The 14,120-nt window shown below is 36.6% G+C and overlaps 3 protein-coding genes, 1 long non-coding RNA gene and 1 other non-coding gene across 7 annotated transcripts in view; 2 read left to right on the top strand and 3 right to left on the bottom strand.

The window, feature by feature from the left end:
- LOC135791005 (uncharacterized) overlaps window positions 1–14,120 on the top strand; it is a 155,042-nt gene that overhangs the window by 52,568 nt on the left and 88,354 nt on the right. The window lies entirely within an intron of this gene.
- Window positions 24–4,597, bottom strand: LOC135790695 (uncharacterized). The gene is given in 14 exon segments (XM_065300967.1): window positions 24–282; window positions 343–525; window positions 594–1,075; window positions 1,078–1,164; window positions 1,231–1,342; window positions 1,441–1,658; window positions 1,726–1,945; window positions 2,008–2,205; window positions 2,526–2,537; window positions 2,600–2,953; window positions 3,018–3,251; window positions 3,316–3,470; window positions 3,542–4,091; window positions 4,266–4,597. Coding segments are annotated over 14 exon segments (3,069 nt in total). The 5' UTR covers window positions 4,440–4,597; the 3' UTR covers window positions 24–192.
- LOC135790898 (fatty-acid amide hydrolase 2-B-like) lies at window positions 4,689–7,540 on the bottom strand. Its single transcript, XM_065301184.1, has 9 exons — window positions 7,398–7,540; window positions 7,145–7,340; window positions 6,648–7,085; window positions 6,474–6,585; window positions 6,260–6,414; window positions 5,968–6,192; window positions 5,752–5,916; window positions 5,437–5,619; window positions 4,689–4,932 (listed from the first exon to the last, which is right to left on the bottom strand). Exons 1-9 carry the CDS (start codon window positions 7,403–7,405, stop codon window positions 4,795–4,797), a joined length of 1,620 nt encoding a protein of 539 aa, XP_065157256.1. The 5' UTR covers window positions 7,406–7,540; the 3' UTR covers window positions 4,689–4,794.
- On the bottom strand, window positions 7,913–11,814 carry LOC135790902 (fatty-acid amide hydrolase 2-B-like). The gene is given in 13 exon segments (XM_065301188.1): window positions 7,913–8,092; window positions 8,154–8,336; window positions 8,401–8,559; window positions 8,619–8,846; window positions 8,902–9,056; window positions 9,112–9,223; window positions 9,279–9,571; window positions 9,573–9,717; window positions 9,793–9,982; window positions 10,052–10,588; window positions 10,642–11,082; window positions 11,375–11,515; window positions 11,575–11,814. Coding segments are annotated over 10 exon segments (1,563 nt in total). The 5' UTR covers window positions 10,060–10,588; window positions 10,642–11,082; window positions 11,375–11,515; window positions 11,575–11,814; the 3' UTR covers window positions 7,913–8,002.
- TRNAL-CAG (transfer RNA leucine (anticodon CAG)) lies at window positions 13,155–13,238 on the top strand. The gene has a single exon. It is a non-coding gene; the product is annotated as a tRNA-Leu (tRNA).

Here is a 14,120-nt window from a genome sequence, read left to right as displayed (position 1 = left end):
TATACAAAAAAGTTGACACTTAATTGATATCATGGGCTTTATTTAAGCGCATTGTAAAAAATTAGTTTATCAACTGTAATAGATCACAGTCCATTCACAGTCCAACAATAACAAAAACACTACATATTCATTACATTTTCATGAAAATAAAGTTTTGGGCGCCAAAATATATTTATTAACTTTTAAGATATTTTATAACGATGGTGTCCATCCCCCAATACTTTTTTCTAAAGCCTCAGCCACTGCTAGACACAATCGATCTTGTTTAGGGCCTGCAATTACCTGTAAAAGAATGTAAGTCAAGTAAAAATAGTAATTTTCTCAGATTAGACGTATTCTCACTTGAATTCCAATTGGTAACCCCTTTTTATCAAAACCAACAGGCACTAAAGTGCTTGGACATCCTAAAATGTTGAAAATCATTGAATAAGTGATTCCAGATGACTTTGTTAACACTTGATAGTGCTGGAAAGCTGTCGACGGAAATGCTGGATACAGTAACACTGCATTATCACCTAATTTATTCTGTAAACATAAATAATTTGTGTCATTAAAGATAAAATCATTTAAGCATTGACATATTGCGTAATTACCCAAACATCTTTCTGCAATGTCTTCATTTTCATCTTGTAATACGGCAATTGCGATTTTGGAATAAATGCATTGTATCGAATTATAAATTCAGCAAGTAACAAGTAAATAGATAAATTACTAGTGCCCATGATACTCTTTACAATTTCAATATACAAATTTAAATCTTTCTTTGGATTGTTGGGATCTTTCATAAAGTTTGGTCGATCCTTCATTTCAAGAAACAAAGTTGTGCCAATTTCAGGTGACAATTCCATACATTGAAATCTCACTAATTCTGATTTCATACGAAAATCTTTACGTAATATTTTTACAGTTTTGTAAATACTTCTCATGATATCTAAAGATACTGATGTTATGCCAAACATATTATAATAATCCTCCGTGAAAAGTACTTTGATTTGTGAAAGATCAACTGGTTTATTCAAGTCAAGGCACTTTCCTTCTTCATCACAAATGATTTCCAATATAGGTTTCAGGTCTCCGCGTAGCGACACATCGGACCAATTGCAAAATAATCATAAGAAACTGGATCAGTTGAGTCTGGAAAATGCATTGTTCTAGGGACAATATCTAAAATAAAACGCAATGAATTAAGAGTTATATACGGTGTGTTTGTTTCATAGATGTGGTTTATACTTGGCGTTGTTTTATGACCAAAAATTCCAGTAAATGAACATGGTAGACGAATGGACCCAGCATAGTCGCTTCCAATTCCAACAACAGACGCGCCTGAACTTATTAAAGCCGCCTGCAACATTCGTTAAGCAATTGTCTTCAATTAAGCTACTTAGTCTATCCAAACACATAAAGTGAGTAAAGTTAACACAACACATTAATTCTCTTTACCTCACCACCAGAAGATCCACCAACGGAATAATGTGTATTATACGGATTATTTGTGGCACCTGTAAGAAGATTATTACTTTCCAATCCAGAACAATATTCAGGACAATTGGAAACCACCAATGGAATAAATCCAGCTTTTCTTAAGCGTTCAACACTTGCGCCATCTGCATCGCTTTTGATTCCTCTGCGTGCCAAAGTACCAACAGCATGACTCAATCCTGATAATGTTAAATTTTTAAATAAACATAACGTAATCATTATATAAATTATAATTATATTAGTAACCTTTAACGCCGCAGCTTTCCTTAACACTAATGGGCACTCCAAGAAAAGGTTTGTGTCTTGCTAATTCATCCTCCGCCATTTTGGTGTGAGTGATAAAATCATCGGCTGCTTTAGCATCCACCAGAGCTGCATCGTATCGATCGTCAGTGACGGCATTAATTAACGGATTCACTTGCTTGATGCGCCCGATGTAAGTTGCGACGACGTAAAGCGACGTTAACTATAATTGCATTAATTGAATCGATGTTGAAATTCTTACAAGTAAATTACAAGCAAACTTACTTTTCTTTTGCGAATCCTACTAGCTAACTCAGTCGCACTCAATAATAACACTTGATTATCAATTGGCGGCACATGTTTAGGCGATCGCCATCGTCTCAGCCAAAACACTGGTCGCAAAAGTTTATCGATAAGGAGCACCAGGAGATTGACAAGGCGAAATATGTAATTCATGTTTGTGCCGACAAGGTTTCGCCTACACTAATCACAACTGCATTGCAATAACGCCAAACATCTCTAAACAAATTTCTCTTATCATCAACGTTTAATATAAAAATAGCGCTGGTAAAATAAAATAACCAACTTTTGAGTATACATCCTGCTAACCTCTAACATTAAGTATAATTCATATCGCGTTAATGGTTTTAATCGTGAGTCTTATTAAAATTGAAAGATCCTACTAAATTACTTGGATTATTTGCATTAGTTTTCTGCAGTCAGTGAGATTATGGAGACTTCCAACCTCCGAAAATCGATTGCAATTCTTTGGCCACTGCGAAACACAGTCGATCTTGATTTACATTAGCTACAACCTGCAACAAAACACAAATTTTCATTTTTAACAAATTTCTTGAATTTTTATTTAAAAACTTACTTGAACAGCAATTGGTAGGCCGCTACTATCGAATCCCACTGGTACTGTCGTAGTTGGAAAACCAAGAATGTTAATAATAAAGGAATATGCCATGCCAGCATACATAAACATAAATTCGCACTCCCTCAATGCGGTGGCAGCAAAAACAGGATAAATAAAAACGCCCGTATCCTTCAATTCGGCGCTCATCTCATTTCTGAGTTCGTTGAGTATCGTCGTGTACTTTTCAATCTTTTCTGGACTTGTTGTTTTCTTCGAAGCTGCGTCGACAATCTCATGAATCATAATGTACGCCGAATATTGCGAACAGCCAAACAAATTTAAAAATAACTGCGAAAGCACGCCGTACTCCCGCTGAAATGAAATAAAACCAAACTCCAGTTTACTGTAAACATCACGCAAATCATAAAACTCTTACATCTTTGGTTTTCATTGGCGAGTCGAATTTAATCTGAGCCGCTGTCACCGTGCATATTTCAGTGGCGTAGCCTAAATTGGGAAATTTTCTTTCCACAATCGTCGCTTTACAATTATCTCGCAGTAATTCGGCGCAGTCTCTGACGGATCGCTTAATTTCAGGCTGCACTTTCATCAGTCCAAAGTTCATTCCGCAATCGGTCATGTAATATATTCTCAGCTTGGCTAGGTCGACCTATTGACGAATCGTAACCCAGACAATAACAGATTATATTGATTGATGCGATATCAATGCTTACAGGCTCGTCCAAACGCAGCTCGTCCACTCGGTCCGAAACGACTTTCATCAAAAGGGGAATGTCCTCAGCATAACGCGCCATTGGTCCCACTACAGTATACTTAGCAAACAACGCATCATTCAAAGGAGGAATATGCCCTTTTGTAGAAATAAAACCTAAGATACACACAAAAAATGAAAAAAATAAGTAAAAATAAACAAAGTGGATATTTTTATTTTTAACTCACCGTGCGTTGGTTTGTGTCCAAAGACGCCATTAAAAGCACTCGGGTAACGTATGGAACCGGCTAGATCAGAGCCCAATCCAATCAGGGACGCACCAGCACCTAAAAGCGCACCCTCGCCTCCTGAAGAACCTCCAACGCTGCGCAAACTGTTGTAGGGATTGCGCGTCACCCCGTACAGCTTGCTGTAGGTTTCGATCGTCAAACAGAATTCGGGTGTCGTCGAGACTAATAAAATTATCGCGCCGGCACGTCGCAGCCGGCTCGTCGCCTCGCCGTCTTCGTCCGCTTTTACATCCTTATACAATTTGCAGCACATCGTCGCGCTGAGACCTTTGACTTGCAAATTCTCTTTGATTGTCACCGGTATCCCAAGTAGCGGTTTCGTCCTTTTGAGCGCCTCCAAATCGACGTTCTCCTGCGCCAACATTGCGTCGACTTCTTGCGCTTCTTTGAGTGCATCGGTGAAACGATCTTCGGCGACTGCATTGATGATCGGGTTGACCAAATTTATACGATTCACATACGCAGACACAAGCGCATAACTTGTAATCTTAAAAAAACAATAATTTTAAACAAATAATGACTTAAAACACGAAAATGCGATTATTTTTTTATACGTTGGCACGTGGTAGATTTATAAACGTATGTTATACAATGGTTTGTATTGTTTTGCGCGCGTAACTGACCGACAGGTGCACAGCGCGATGATCGTGTGTGTACTTACTTCTTTGTTGCGTATCTTTTCTGCGAGTGCGGTGGCGCTGAGCGTCAGCAACTGTTCAGTAGCGGGTGGGACGCGTCTGGCGCGCTTGTAAAAACACAGACACAGCTTCACGTAGCGCAGGAAGGTGCACACACCGATAATGATACCGGTGTTTATGCGCAATACATAATCCATGTCTGTATGCAATGATTGTGACCCGAATACTAACCGACTTCAAGCCGGCGACGAAATGCGCTCCGAAACTATAGCGCGCGCCTCAAAACGTACCGCGTACACACAGATAAAACACGTGCTCGCAGCCGCCGATAGCGCGACGCGGCATGCACTCAACGCGCGCCGGGACAAGGTTATCGCTGTTGCGGTAGAGAGGAGACCAACACCATACACACACACACAACTCGCTTCGAATACTAGAAGCGGCGCTAGAAGCAAATTGTTTAATTAACTATTAATGCCATTTACAATCGGTGCTTTTCATAAACGACGCCACGCATTAGCTCAGCGACATTAGCGCACGCTATTCATATTTTTAAACTTGCGCAGCAGCGCGAAATTGCCCGCTGGCGCCGGTGTTGGTGTCGAATGGTGGGAGCCAACCGCCGAAAACACTTTCCAGTTCTTTTGCCACTGCCAAGCAGAGGCGGTCCTGGTTTCTTGCTGCAATCACCTGCAAATACACCTTGAACTTTGTACGACAACTAGAACACATTGTGTAATAATTAACACGCACATATATATTCAATTAATGGAATTGACGTATTAAATGCTTTTTAGATGAGATTTAAAAGTTAATTGCCATTATGCGCGTCGAATAATTGGATTTTTAAGTACACTTTGAGCGAAAAGTTCAAAACACGTGTAAAAAATGTAAAAATAGACGTATGCAAATAGAAAACTGTTTGGTTTGTGAATTTACATACAAGTTTCAGTACACATGATAAATTACAACATAAATTTTCCTTTTTTACATGTAATTATCATTTTGTTTCAATTTTTTGCAATCATTTCTGTTTACCCAGCAAAATTTGTTTTTTTTTATATTAAAAATAAACGGATATCCGCATTGCGCATATTAAATAATAATCATTGCGTAAACAAATTGTTTCGACGTTATCAGACTTATTAGTTCGGACACATGGATGTAAATGTAATTATTTTAAAATATTCATACCTGAATACCCACGGGTAATCCGTTTTCGGTGAGTCCGACAGGTACGGTAGTCGCCGGAAGTCCCAATAAATTCGCCAGGCCCGGGTAGGTGCACGACGACAATGTGAAGCACGATGCGCCGTGTTTGAAAGCAGGCGTTGGAAATGTCGGGTATAAAAGAATGCCGTTATCTCCCAGTACATGCTAATGATAAAAACAAAAACTATCTATAAACATTTGCTGTCTTATTCAAAAAATTACTGACCAATCATATCGAACAATTCTTTAGCGTTTATCTAATGTTTTATCGTGTTTTATGAAGGAATTTTTACTTACATCAATTTTTTGTTCAAAATGCGTAACAAATTTCAGGATTGTATCTGTTTCACACGAATCTATCAATAGTTTCGGATGGTTTTTGCCAAGTAAATACAGAAGTAATCCCATTGAATAATCGGCTTTACCAAAAATTGATTTCATCCATTGATATCCTACTTTTACCTGTAATATACATCATCAGTGATTATATTATTGTCGTGGATTTGATTATACATTATCTGAAATGTAGTCATTTTGGTAGCTTAGGAATAAAGCGATAATGACAGGATCAAAACGCGCATCGTCGAATTTCACGTCACTAATGTGACATTTCCACTTGTTCCGAAAATGATCAACGGATTGTTTGATACGATGTTTTATAAGCGGATGTACTTTAAGTGTATTGGCGGGATTACCATTATCCTCCATAAAATGAACGTTTATATTATTTAAATTAACCTTAAATCAATTTTGACGTGGTAACATATTAGTATTTATGTTGTTGAGTGTATGATTGGTTGCGTACCTTCTCATCTAAACGTAGTAGAGGATTGTTTTTTGTCAATATTTTAGTTACAATTAGCAGATCTTCGGCATAACGACACAATGGTCCTATGGATAAACATTTTTTGAACAGAGGTTCTTCTGACCATGGTACATGCCCACTTATATCCACAACACCTATACATACATTAATTTTTGTTTTATTGCAAAATTAATTTTTTTTTAAATTTTGTTACCTGTGCTTGGTTTGTGTCCAAATATTCCACAAAATGCCGCAGGTATCCTCACAGATCCCATAATATCAGATCCCAAGCCACAGACTGAAGCAGCAGATGATATTAATGCACCCTTACAAAAAACACAAAATAAAACAATCTACCACTTAAATATTTAAATATCAATTTACTTACTTCACCACCAGATGACCCCCCACATGTTGTTCCAATATTGTAAGGATTATTAGTTTTCCCGGTCACCAAATTATTCGTTTCATTACTAATACATAACTCTGGTGTTGTAGTCACACACAATGGAATACCACCAGCTTCAATCACCATTCTAACACTTTCTCCATGTTTTTCAGCTATAAATCCACGACGATTCTTCGCACCTACCACCAAAGGCATACCCTGCATTGATAAAGATTCTTTGACGGTAATTGGTACCCCAAGTAATGGTTTCCGCTCAGATAATTCAGTTTCAGTTAATTCTGTTGTCTCTAAAAATTTGTCAACGTTTCTTGCTTCTTGTAAAGCATCTTCGTATCGATCGGCAACAATAGCGTTGAGGACTGGATTAACTTGTTTCTGGCGTTCAATAAAATTAGACACAACTTCAAATGAAGATATCTGTAGATTAAGTAGAAATTAATTTTGTTTATTGTTTTGTTTTTTATATTTTTACAAACCTTTTTATTACGAATGTAATAAGCTAGTTGTGTTGCACTCATTTCAAATATTTCATTCGTAGTAGATGTGATGCGATTCCTCCCCTTGCGTTCATTACAAAAACACGAAAATAGTTTTAAAAAACTGTAAAAGTTTAATAACACCTTGTTGTTGCGCTTATATCGCCTGAAATTTAGGCTTTCATACTCGCTGAAACTAAACGATCGAAAACAATTATAACGGAACACAGAATTACTTTGGATTTATTCAAACCTGGTCATGGTTCATAGATGAAACTCGAACTGGCATTGGCAGCGAATTTGTTTACCGCTGTTAGCTACGTGTAGCTTCCGCAGACACAAAAACCGGAATAAAAAATAATTATACAAAAGTTTAAACTGTAAAACAATTCACATGTTTTGTCCTTTTTAGTTGACTCGTATGTCGTCAGCATTGTTATTTCGTATTGCAAAATATCACATAGTTAACATAAACATCAGAATACATTAGAAATATTGATTGGAATATTCCTATTTTTAGTTTTTGTTAATAATATGGAAATATTCAAAGTCAGCAGATAAATATTTTGAATTTTTCTTTTTGTGAAGGTAGAAAGAGGGCAATTAAAATTAAAATAATAAAATTTAAGGTGTAAACATTGAGGTTTATGTAAGTATTAGTGATTTGACGTAGTTTTTAAAAGTTTTTACAAAAGTTTTTAGTTTATTTAGACATAACAACTAAAAAAGTCAAGGATATCCTAACCAAACATGCAATACACGGATCAGTTTCAAAATTAAAATATTTATTACCTATTCTATTGATAAACAAGTAAAAAATCAATTAAAATTAAATTAAAATTTTTAAAAATAAAAAAATTAGTACGGTGACATCCAACCCCCGAAAACAGTCTCAAGCTCTTTGGCAACACTCAAACACAGACGGTCTTGATTTTTCCCGGCCATCACCTAAAATAATCACCATTTAATTTTTGCATATGAAATATCGCAGTTATTAATGTCATTCTACCTGAATCCCAATAGGTAATCCATTCTCGATGAAACCCACTGGTATTGTAGTAGCAGGTAGCCCAGTGATATTAGCAAGTGACAAATATGACATGGAACTACTGGTGAACACGGACATGCCATGTCGGAATGCAGACGACGGAAACACGGGATAGAAAAACACTCCATTATCACCTAATTCTTTCTATAAAGTAATTAATATGCATCGATTTATCACACTTTATGCAATTTGAGTTGCATAGACTTACATTTATTTTATCCGCCAGGAAGTCAACGAAATGTTTCATTTTTTCCACGTCGTTAGGCATTATAAACTTGTCATTTTTTACACATAAGTAGAATAAACGTGCAGCTGAAATATCTGCTTTGCCAAATATTGTTTTTAACAATTGGAAGAGAATACTTAACTAAAACCAAACAAAATTAATATTTTTGTTATTAAAAAATCTAAAATCTTTATTATTACGTTTGGATTATATTGTTTATCATCAAAACTCAACATGAAAGTGAGATTTGCTTCGTTTGTATATTGCACTTCATCAAACTTGCAATCACTCATATCACAATCCCATGTTTTGCGGAAGTGGTCAACTGCATCACGAATACGTTGTTTGATTTTTTTGTGTACACCCATTGATCCAAAGCAGCTTCCGCCATCAACCATGTAATACATTTTTAAATTACTCAATTTCACCTGAAATAAACTAAATTAATTATAGAAAAATGTTTAAAATATTTGTATGACATACAGGATCATCCAGTTGCAACAAAGAATTATTTTCTGTTAATATTTTAGTCATGAGTAGGAGATCTTCTGCATATCTGCATAATGGTCCAATGGTTAACATTTTTTGGAAAATTACTTCTTCTGAATATGGAACGTGACCAACTAAATCAACAAGACCTAAAATAACAAGGTTAAAATTTTATTATTTACTTTATACTTGCATATAAGTAACCTGTAGATGGTTTATGACCAAAAATACCACAAAACGCTGCTGGTATTCTTATAGAACCTGCTAAATCTGACCCAATACCAATTACACTTCCGGCTGAAGAAATAATAGCGCCCTAAATAAAAATTCAATAAAATATTTATTTTTATTATTTAATTCATTTGTATTACTTCACCACCTGACGATCCCCCAGATGCATAATTAACATTATATGGATTGTTGGTTTTACCGGTGACTAAATTATTTGTTTCGGTGCTTAGACAAAATTCAGGCGTTGTTGTGACACACAATGGAATAGCTCCTGCATTTACTAATTTTTGTACAGCTGCGCCATTTTCTTCTGCTTTGATGCCAATACGCTCACGGGCACCAACCACAAGATTCAATCCTTTTACAGAACAACTTTCTTTGATGGTAACAGGTACGCCAAGTAAAGGTTTATCATTTGCTATTTCATCTTCAGTTTTTTGTAGTTTCAGCAAGGAATTTATCCACTTCCTTTGCTTCAAATAATGCATCGTCATAGCGGTCAGCGACGATAGCATTGATAATAGGGTTCACTTGTTTCTGACGCTCGATAAACGCCGATACAACAATTGTGCTGGTGATCTATAAATAATTACAAGTATTTATTTACATTTATTACTAAATTAATAATTAAAAACTTTAAAAAAATGTTTTTACTTTTCTTTGACGAATTTCTCTTGCTAATTGTGTTGCGCTTTTCTTAAAAATATCATTTTCTGTTCTCGGGAGTTTTTTAGGTGTGGTATCACCATAGACAAATCCAGCGATTACATTATACACATAATAAAGAAAAACAAATATAGCAGCTATCAAACGATACTGCACACACACTAATCCCTCAGTGGCGCTAAAATATTATCAATCACACCAAATATACCAATGTATAATCAATAATTTTGATAAAATTTAAACTTACTTGCCCATTGCCTTGTGATGACGATTATATCGAGTGAGTATGTTATGACTGGCTATGTTATAATAATTTCACCGCAGCCGAATGCACAAAATGTAATGTGCAGAGAGTTGCACTTTGTTTGTCTTCCTTTCCTTCTCAACACGGAACAAACACAATTTCACTCTCTCGTATGCTCGGCGCGCACTCAAATGAATATTAGTGATAACTTTCTCGCGGAGCCGTGAGCGCAAAATGAAATAAATAAATTGTTGCTGGGGATCGATGCAATTATTATTGATTTTCGAGTGCTCAACCAGTTTTTTCGTCTGTGTTGATTTATAACATTCACTTACAAATAGTTTAGAGTGAAAAATCAGTTACAACTGATAAAATAAGATAACAGTCTATTTATAAATATTAAATCATAAATGGAATGTTGATAAGCAATTATTTTTTATGCGGTGTAGAATATTCAGGTGGTGTCCAGCCTCCATAAGTAGTCTCCAAGTATCTTGCTAGTTTCATTGGTACCCTGTCATTTAATTGTTTTGCAACAACCTAAAATCATCAATAATCTACAACTATTGAACGGAAATAGAAATTTTAATTACTTGTATTCCTATGGGTAATCCATTAGAATTTTTCCCAATAGGTACCACACAAGAAGTCAGATCCAGCGCGTTGAATATGCCCATATAACAAGGATCCATTGTTTTCGCGTAGATTTGTCCGTGAACAGGCGCTACACTGGGAAATGTTGGATACAGTAACACACCATCATCCCCAAGCATTTCCTCAACTTCTTTTTTCATTTCTTTCAATAATATCTTATGTCTTTCAAATACCTCCTCACTACCCAGAATTTTGGAGAAGAAATACAACATTTCAAACAAAAGTATTGACAAAACAATTCGTGGACTACAAAACATTGTTCGAATCCATTCCACAAATAATGAAATGTTTTTGTATGACATCTCTTCATATGCACCTTCCATGCTTAAAAGATTTATGTAAGCAATGTCGAATTGATCGGCAAACGACTTCAATTGCACCTGGAACAAATTATTTACGTAACGGTGTAAGTTTGCAGCCGCATTCGAAAGTGCTGGAGTTGTGCAATATATAATTACAATGGTAACTATTTTATATTTCCCGGTACGAGTGGTGACGGATAGACACTTTCCTCACTCGGAGATGTTTCTATGTGAATAAAGTAGTGTTTGCGTTTAATTATTCACCAAGTGAACTTGCACATCATTGCGATATTATGACATTATCTACAGTGTTAAAAAATAATAAATACAGTGTGACGAATGAATATTAATAAATTATAAATAAAATTACGTTTTCTGTGAAGAATCCATCATCTTCCAAGTGGGCCACAACCTTTTTCATTGCAGCGACTATTTCGGAGCTTACTTTTGTTGTTGGATAATTACTCCCACTACCAAACATGTAGAAAACACGTATTGTTTTTGCGTCAAACTAAAAATTATAAATTTTAATATAAATTTTTAAAATTTGTTTTTTTTTTATCTGATTACCTCTTCAAATAATTTAATTTCTTCGATTTTTTCAGGTGGTACAATACATTTTAATACAAGTGGTAAATCTACTGCGTATCTAGTGATAGGAGAAAGAGATAATGCATGATGTTGAATATAAGGACTATGTAATTCAATAGGCGTTAAATTTGAAGAAGTACGATGTCCATACACTCCACAGAAACTAGGTGGACCTCTTCCGGAACCAATCATATCAGATCCAATCCCTATTAATGATCCACATGCAGCAATGAGAGCCGCCTGAAATTTTTTGCCCATTTAAAATTAATTTAACGAATTTTTAGTAAAATTTAAATAGATACTTCGCCTCCGGAAGATCCCCCAGCTGATCTCCTCGTATCGTAAGGATTAAGTGTCCGTCCAGTAGCATAATTCATACACTCCCAATTCATGCAAAGTTCCGGCGTGTTTGTCACCAAATAAATAATCGCACCCGACGCTTTCAACATCTCCACAGCTTTCGCATCTTGCGTTGCAATTCTAGGTCTTATCTTACTTCCTACTCCCCAACTCATACCTTGCACTGCAATACACTCTTTCACTGACACTGGTACTCCCAGCAGAGGATACCTCTCCTCTAGTTCCTTCGTATTCAATCCACTGTTCCTCACAAAATCATCCGCATGCTGCGCTTCATTCATCGCAACTTTAAACCGCTCTGTCACTATGGCATTGAGTACCTTGTTGACTTCTTTCGCTCTGTCAATGTACATCGACACAACATAAACACTCTTCAGTTTTTGATTGCGAATTCTGTCGGCAATTACAATCGCCGGTTGTAAATAAACATCGTCGTAAACTGGGGGACATCTTTTAGGGCTTTGAAGTTGAAAGTACAACCACATAGGGATATGTAAGATCCGGTTCATATGGCCGGTAAACCATACGAGGAAATGTATTATAGCTCGCAGCATTTTGCTTATACTGAGGACGGTTTGAAATGAAAACTAATTCTAGTTATGCTGGACAGGGGTGTTTTATTTGCATTGACTACTCGTAACGCGAATGTATATAGGTAATATATATAATTATTTCGTTTGATGTGGAGGAAAGTATAGTGTTGTTATGGTTCCTTGACGCATATTGCACCTGGATTCTTTTACATTATAGGGAGTTGGTTTTTCTAGCACTGCAAATAATTATAGAAGCATATTCGGACGAAAAACAAAAGAGAATTAATTAGTACATGGTTTGACTGCTTAGGATACATTATTAATTAGTATTGGCATAAGATAGCTATAATTACTAGTACTACAGAAATTACAATATTTATTTGCTAAGAAAGTGCATGTAGAGTTTGAGGAGCAAAACTAAAGAAAATGAACACATCGCGACATCTGTTAGCAACTAGTAGAAAGCTTATAGCAGAGTGTACTGCGGGAAATATATAGTCAAGCAGCGTTTTGATCTATAAAAATGGTTTAAGGTAATAATTATACTTCACACTCAACTTGATTTTTTTCTAAAACTAAATATTAATAAATAAAGACTTTGAATGTAATTTATTATGTTTATATTTATTCTTTTGTAAAGGCTGTGTATCTAATCCTGGAATAAGGGTCAGGATGGCCGAGTGGTCTAAGGCGCTGCGTTCAGGTCGCAGTCCACTTCTGTGGGCGTGGGTTCGAATCCCACTTCTGACAAACCTTTTGTATCAATCCTGTAATCATTTACCTATTCAAAATTTTATCTCATCTTAAATCACCAAATAAAAAAATACATATATTTTGAATTATTTACATTTTTTGACTTATATAATAAGTAACTATAGGGATTATAATAATCTAAAAGGAGGTTATTCCCCCAAGTAAAGTCCCTGAATGACGAATGCCTCGACTAGGCGCCACTCGCACCAGGAGCGCAGAAAGTTGAAAGTAACAAGCGTTAGTCTGCTAGCAGCAGAAGGGATGAAAAGGGAGGTCGGCTGCCTTGAAGCAGTGAGCGCGCCAGGAGCACATTGTACGCCCGAACTGTCCGACATGAAGGATCGCACAGGACGGAGGGAGCACTATAACATCAATATATAACGAGCGTATGAGACACGAGCGACGACGCCGCGCTCCTGGGAGGTCTAGAAGGCCGTCGGGATATGTAGGACGCGATGGATAGCTGACAAGGCAGCGAATGCGAATTATTCAAGCAGTAAAAACAGCAAAATGTCTACATTCGCTTATTTTAGGTTGAAAAATGTGCGCGGTTCAAGGATTTGTATACCGCCACCGCCCCATTGTGAATTCCAGCTGAAAACAAAGAGAAGATGCAGGCGCCTGGATGCTGACCACCCATTGCGACGCCGGGACTTGTTGGATTTCGCCACGGATTATTACACATTGTTTTTTTGGCATATTTTTTACCGGACGAATCGCGCCATCGTGGTGCCAACCCCAAAGGAGCCCTTGACCCGGCTTGAAATCATATCCGCATCGCAATGTCCTAGGAAATGTGAAGCGGGCGGCGGCAACAACAAAATACTTTGCGGTATAAATAAAGTGATTCGAGTTGGGAGCACAGATGGTGCGTGCAGG

This window comes from Atheta coriaria, unplaced genomic scaffold (genome assembly GCF_025399875.1).
Source record: "Atheta coriaria isolate IRGN ID8LTWV9N9 unplaced genomic scaffold, Caltech_Dcor_3.1 hic_scaffold_4_pilon, whole genome shotgun sequence".
NCBI classification, from domain to species: domain Eukaryota; kingdom Metazoa; phylum Arthropoda; class Insecta; order Coleoptera; family Staphylinidae; genus Dalotia; species Dalotia coriaria.
This window is presented reverse-complemented; position numbering and strand designations above follow the sequence as displayed.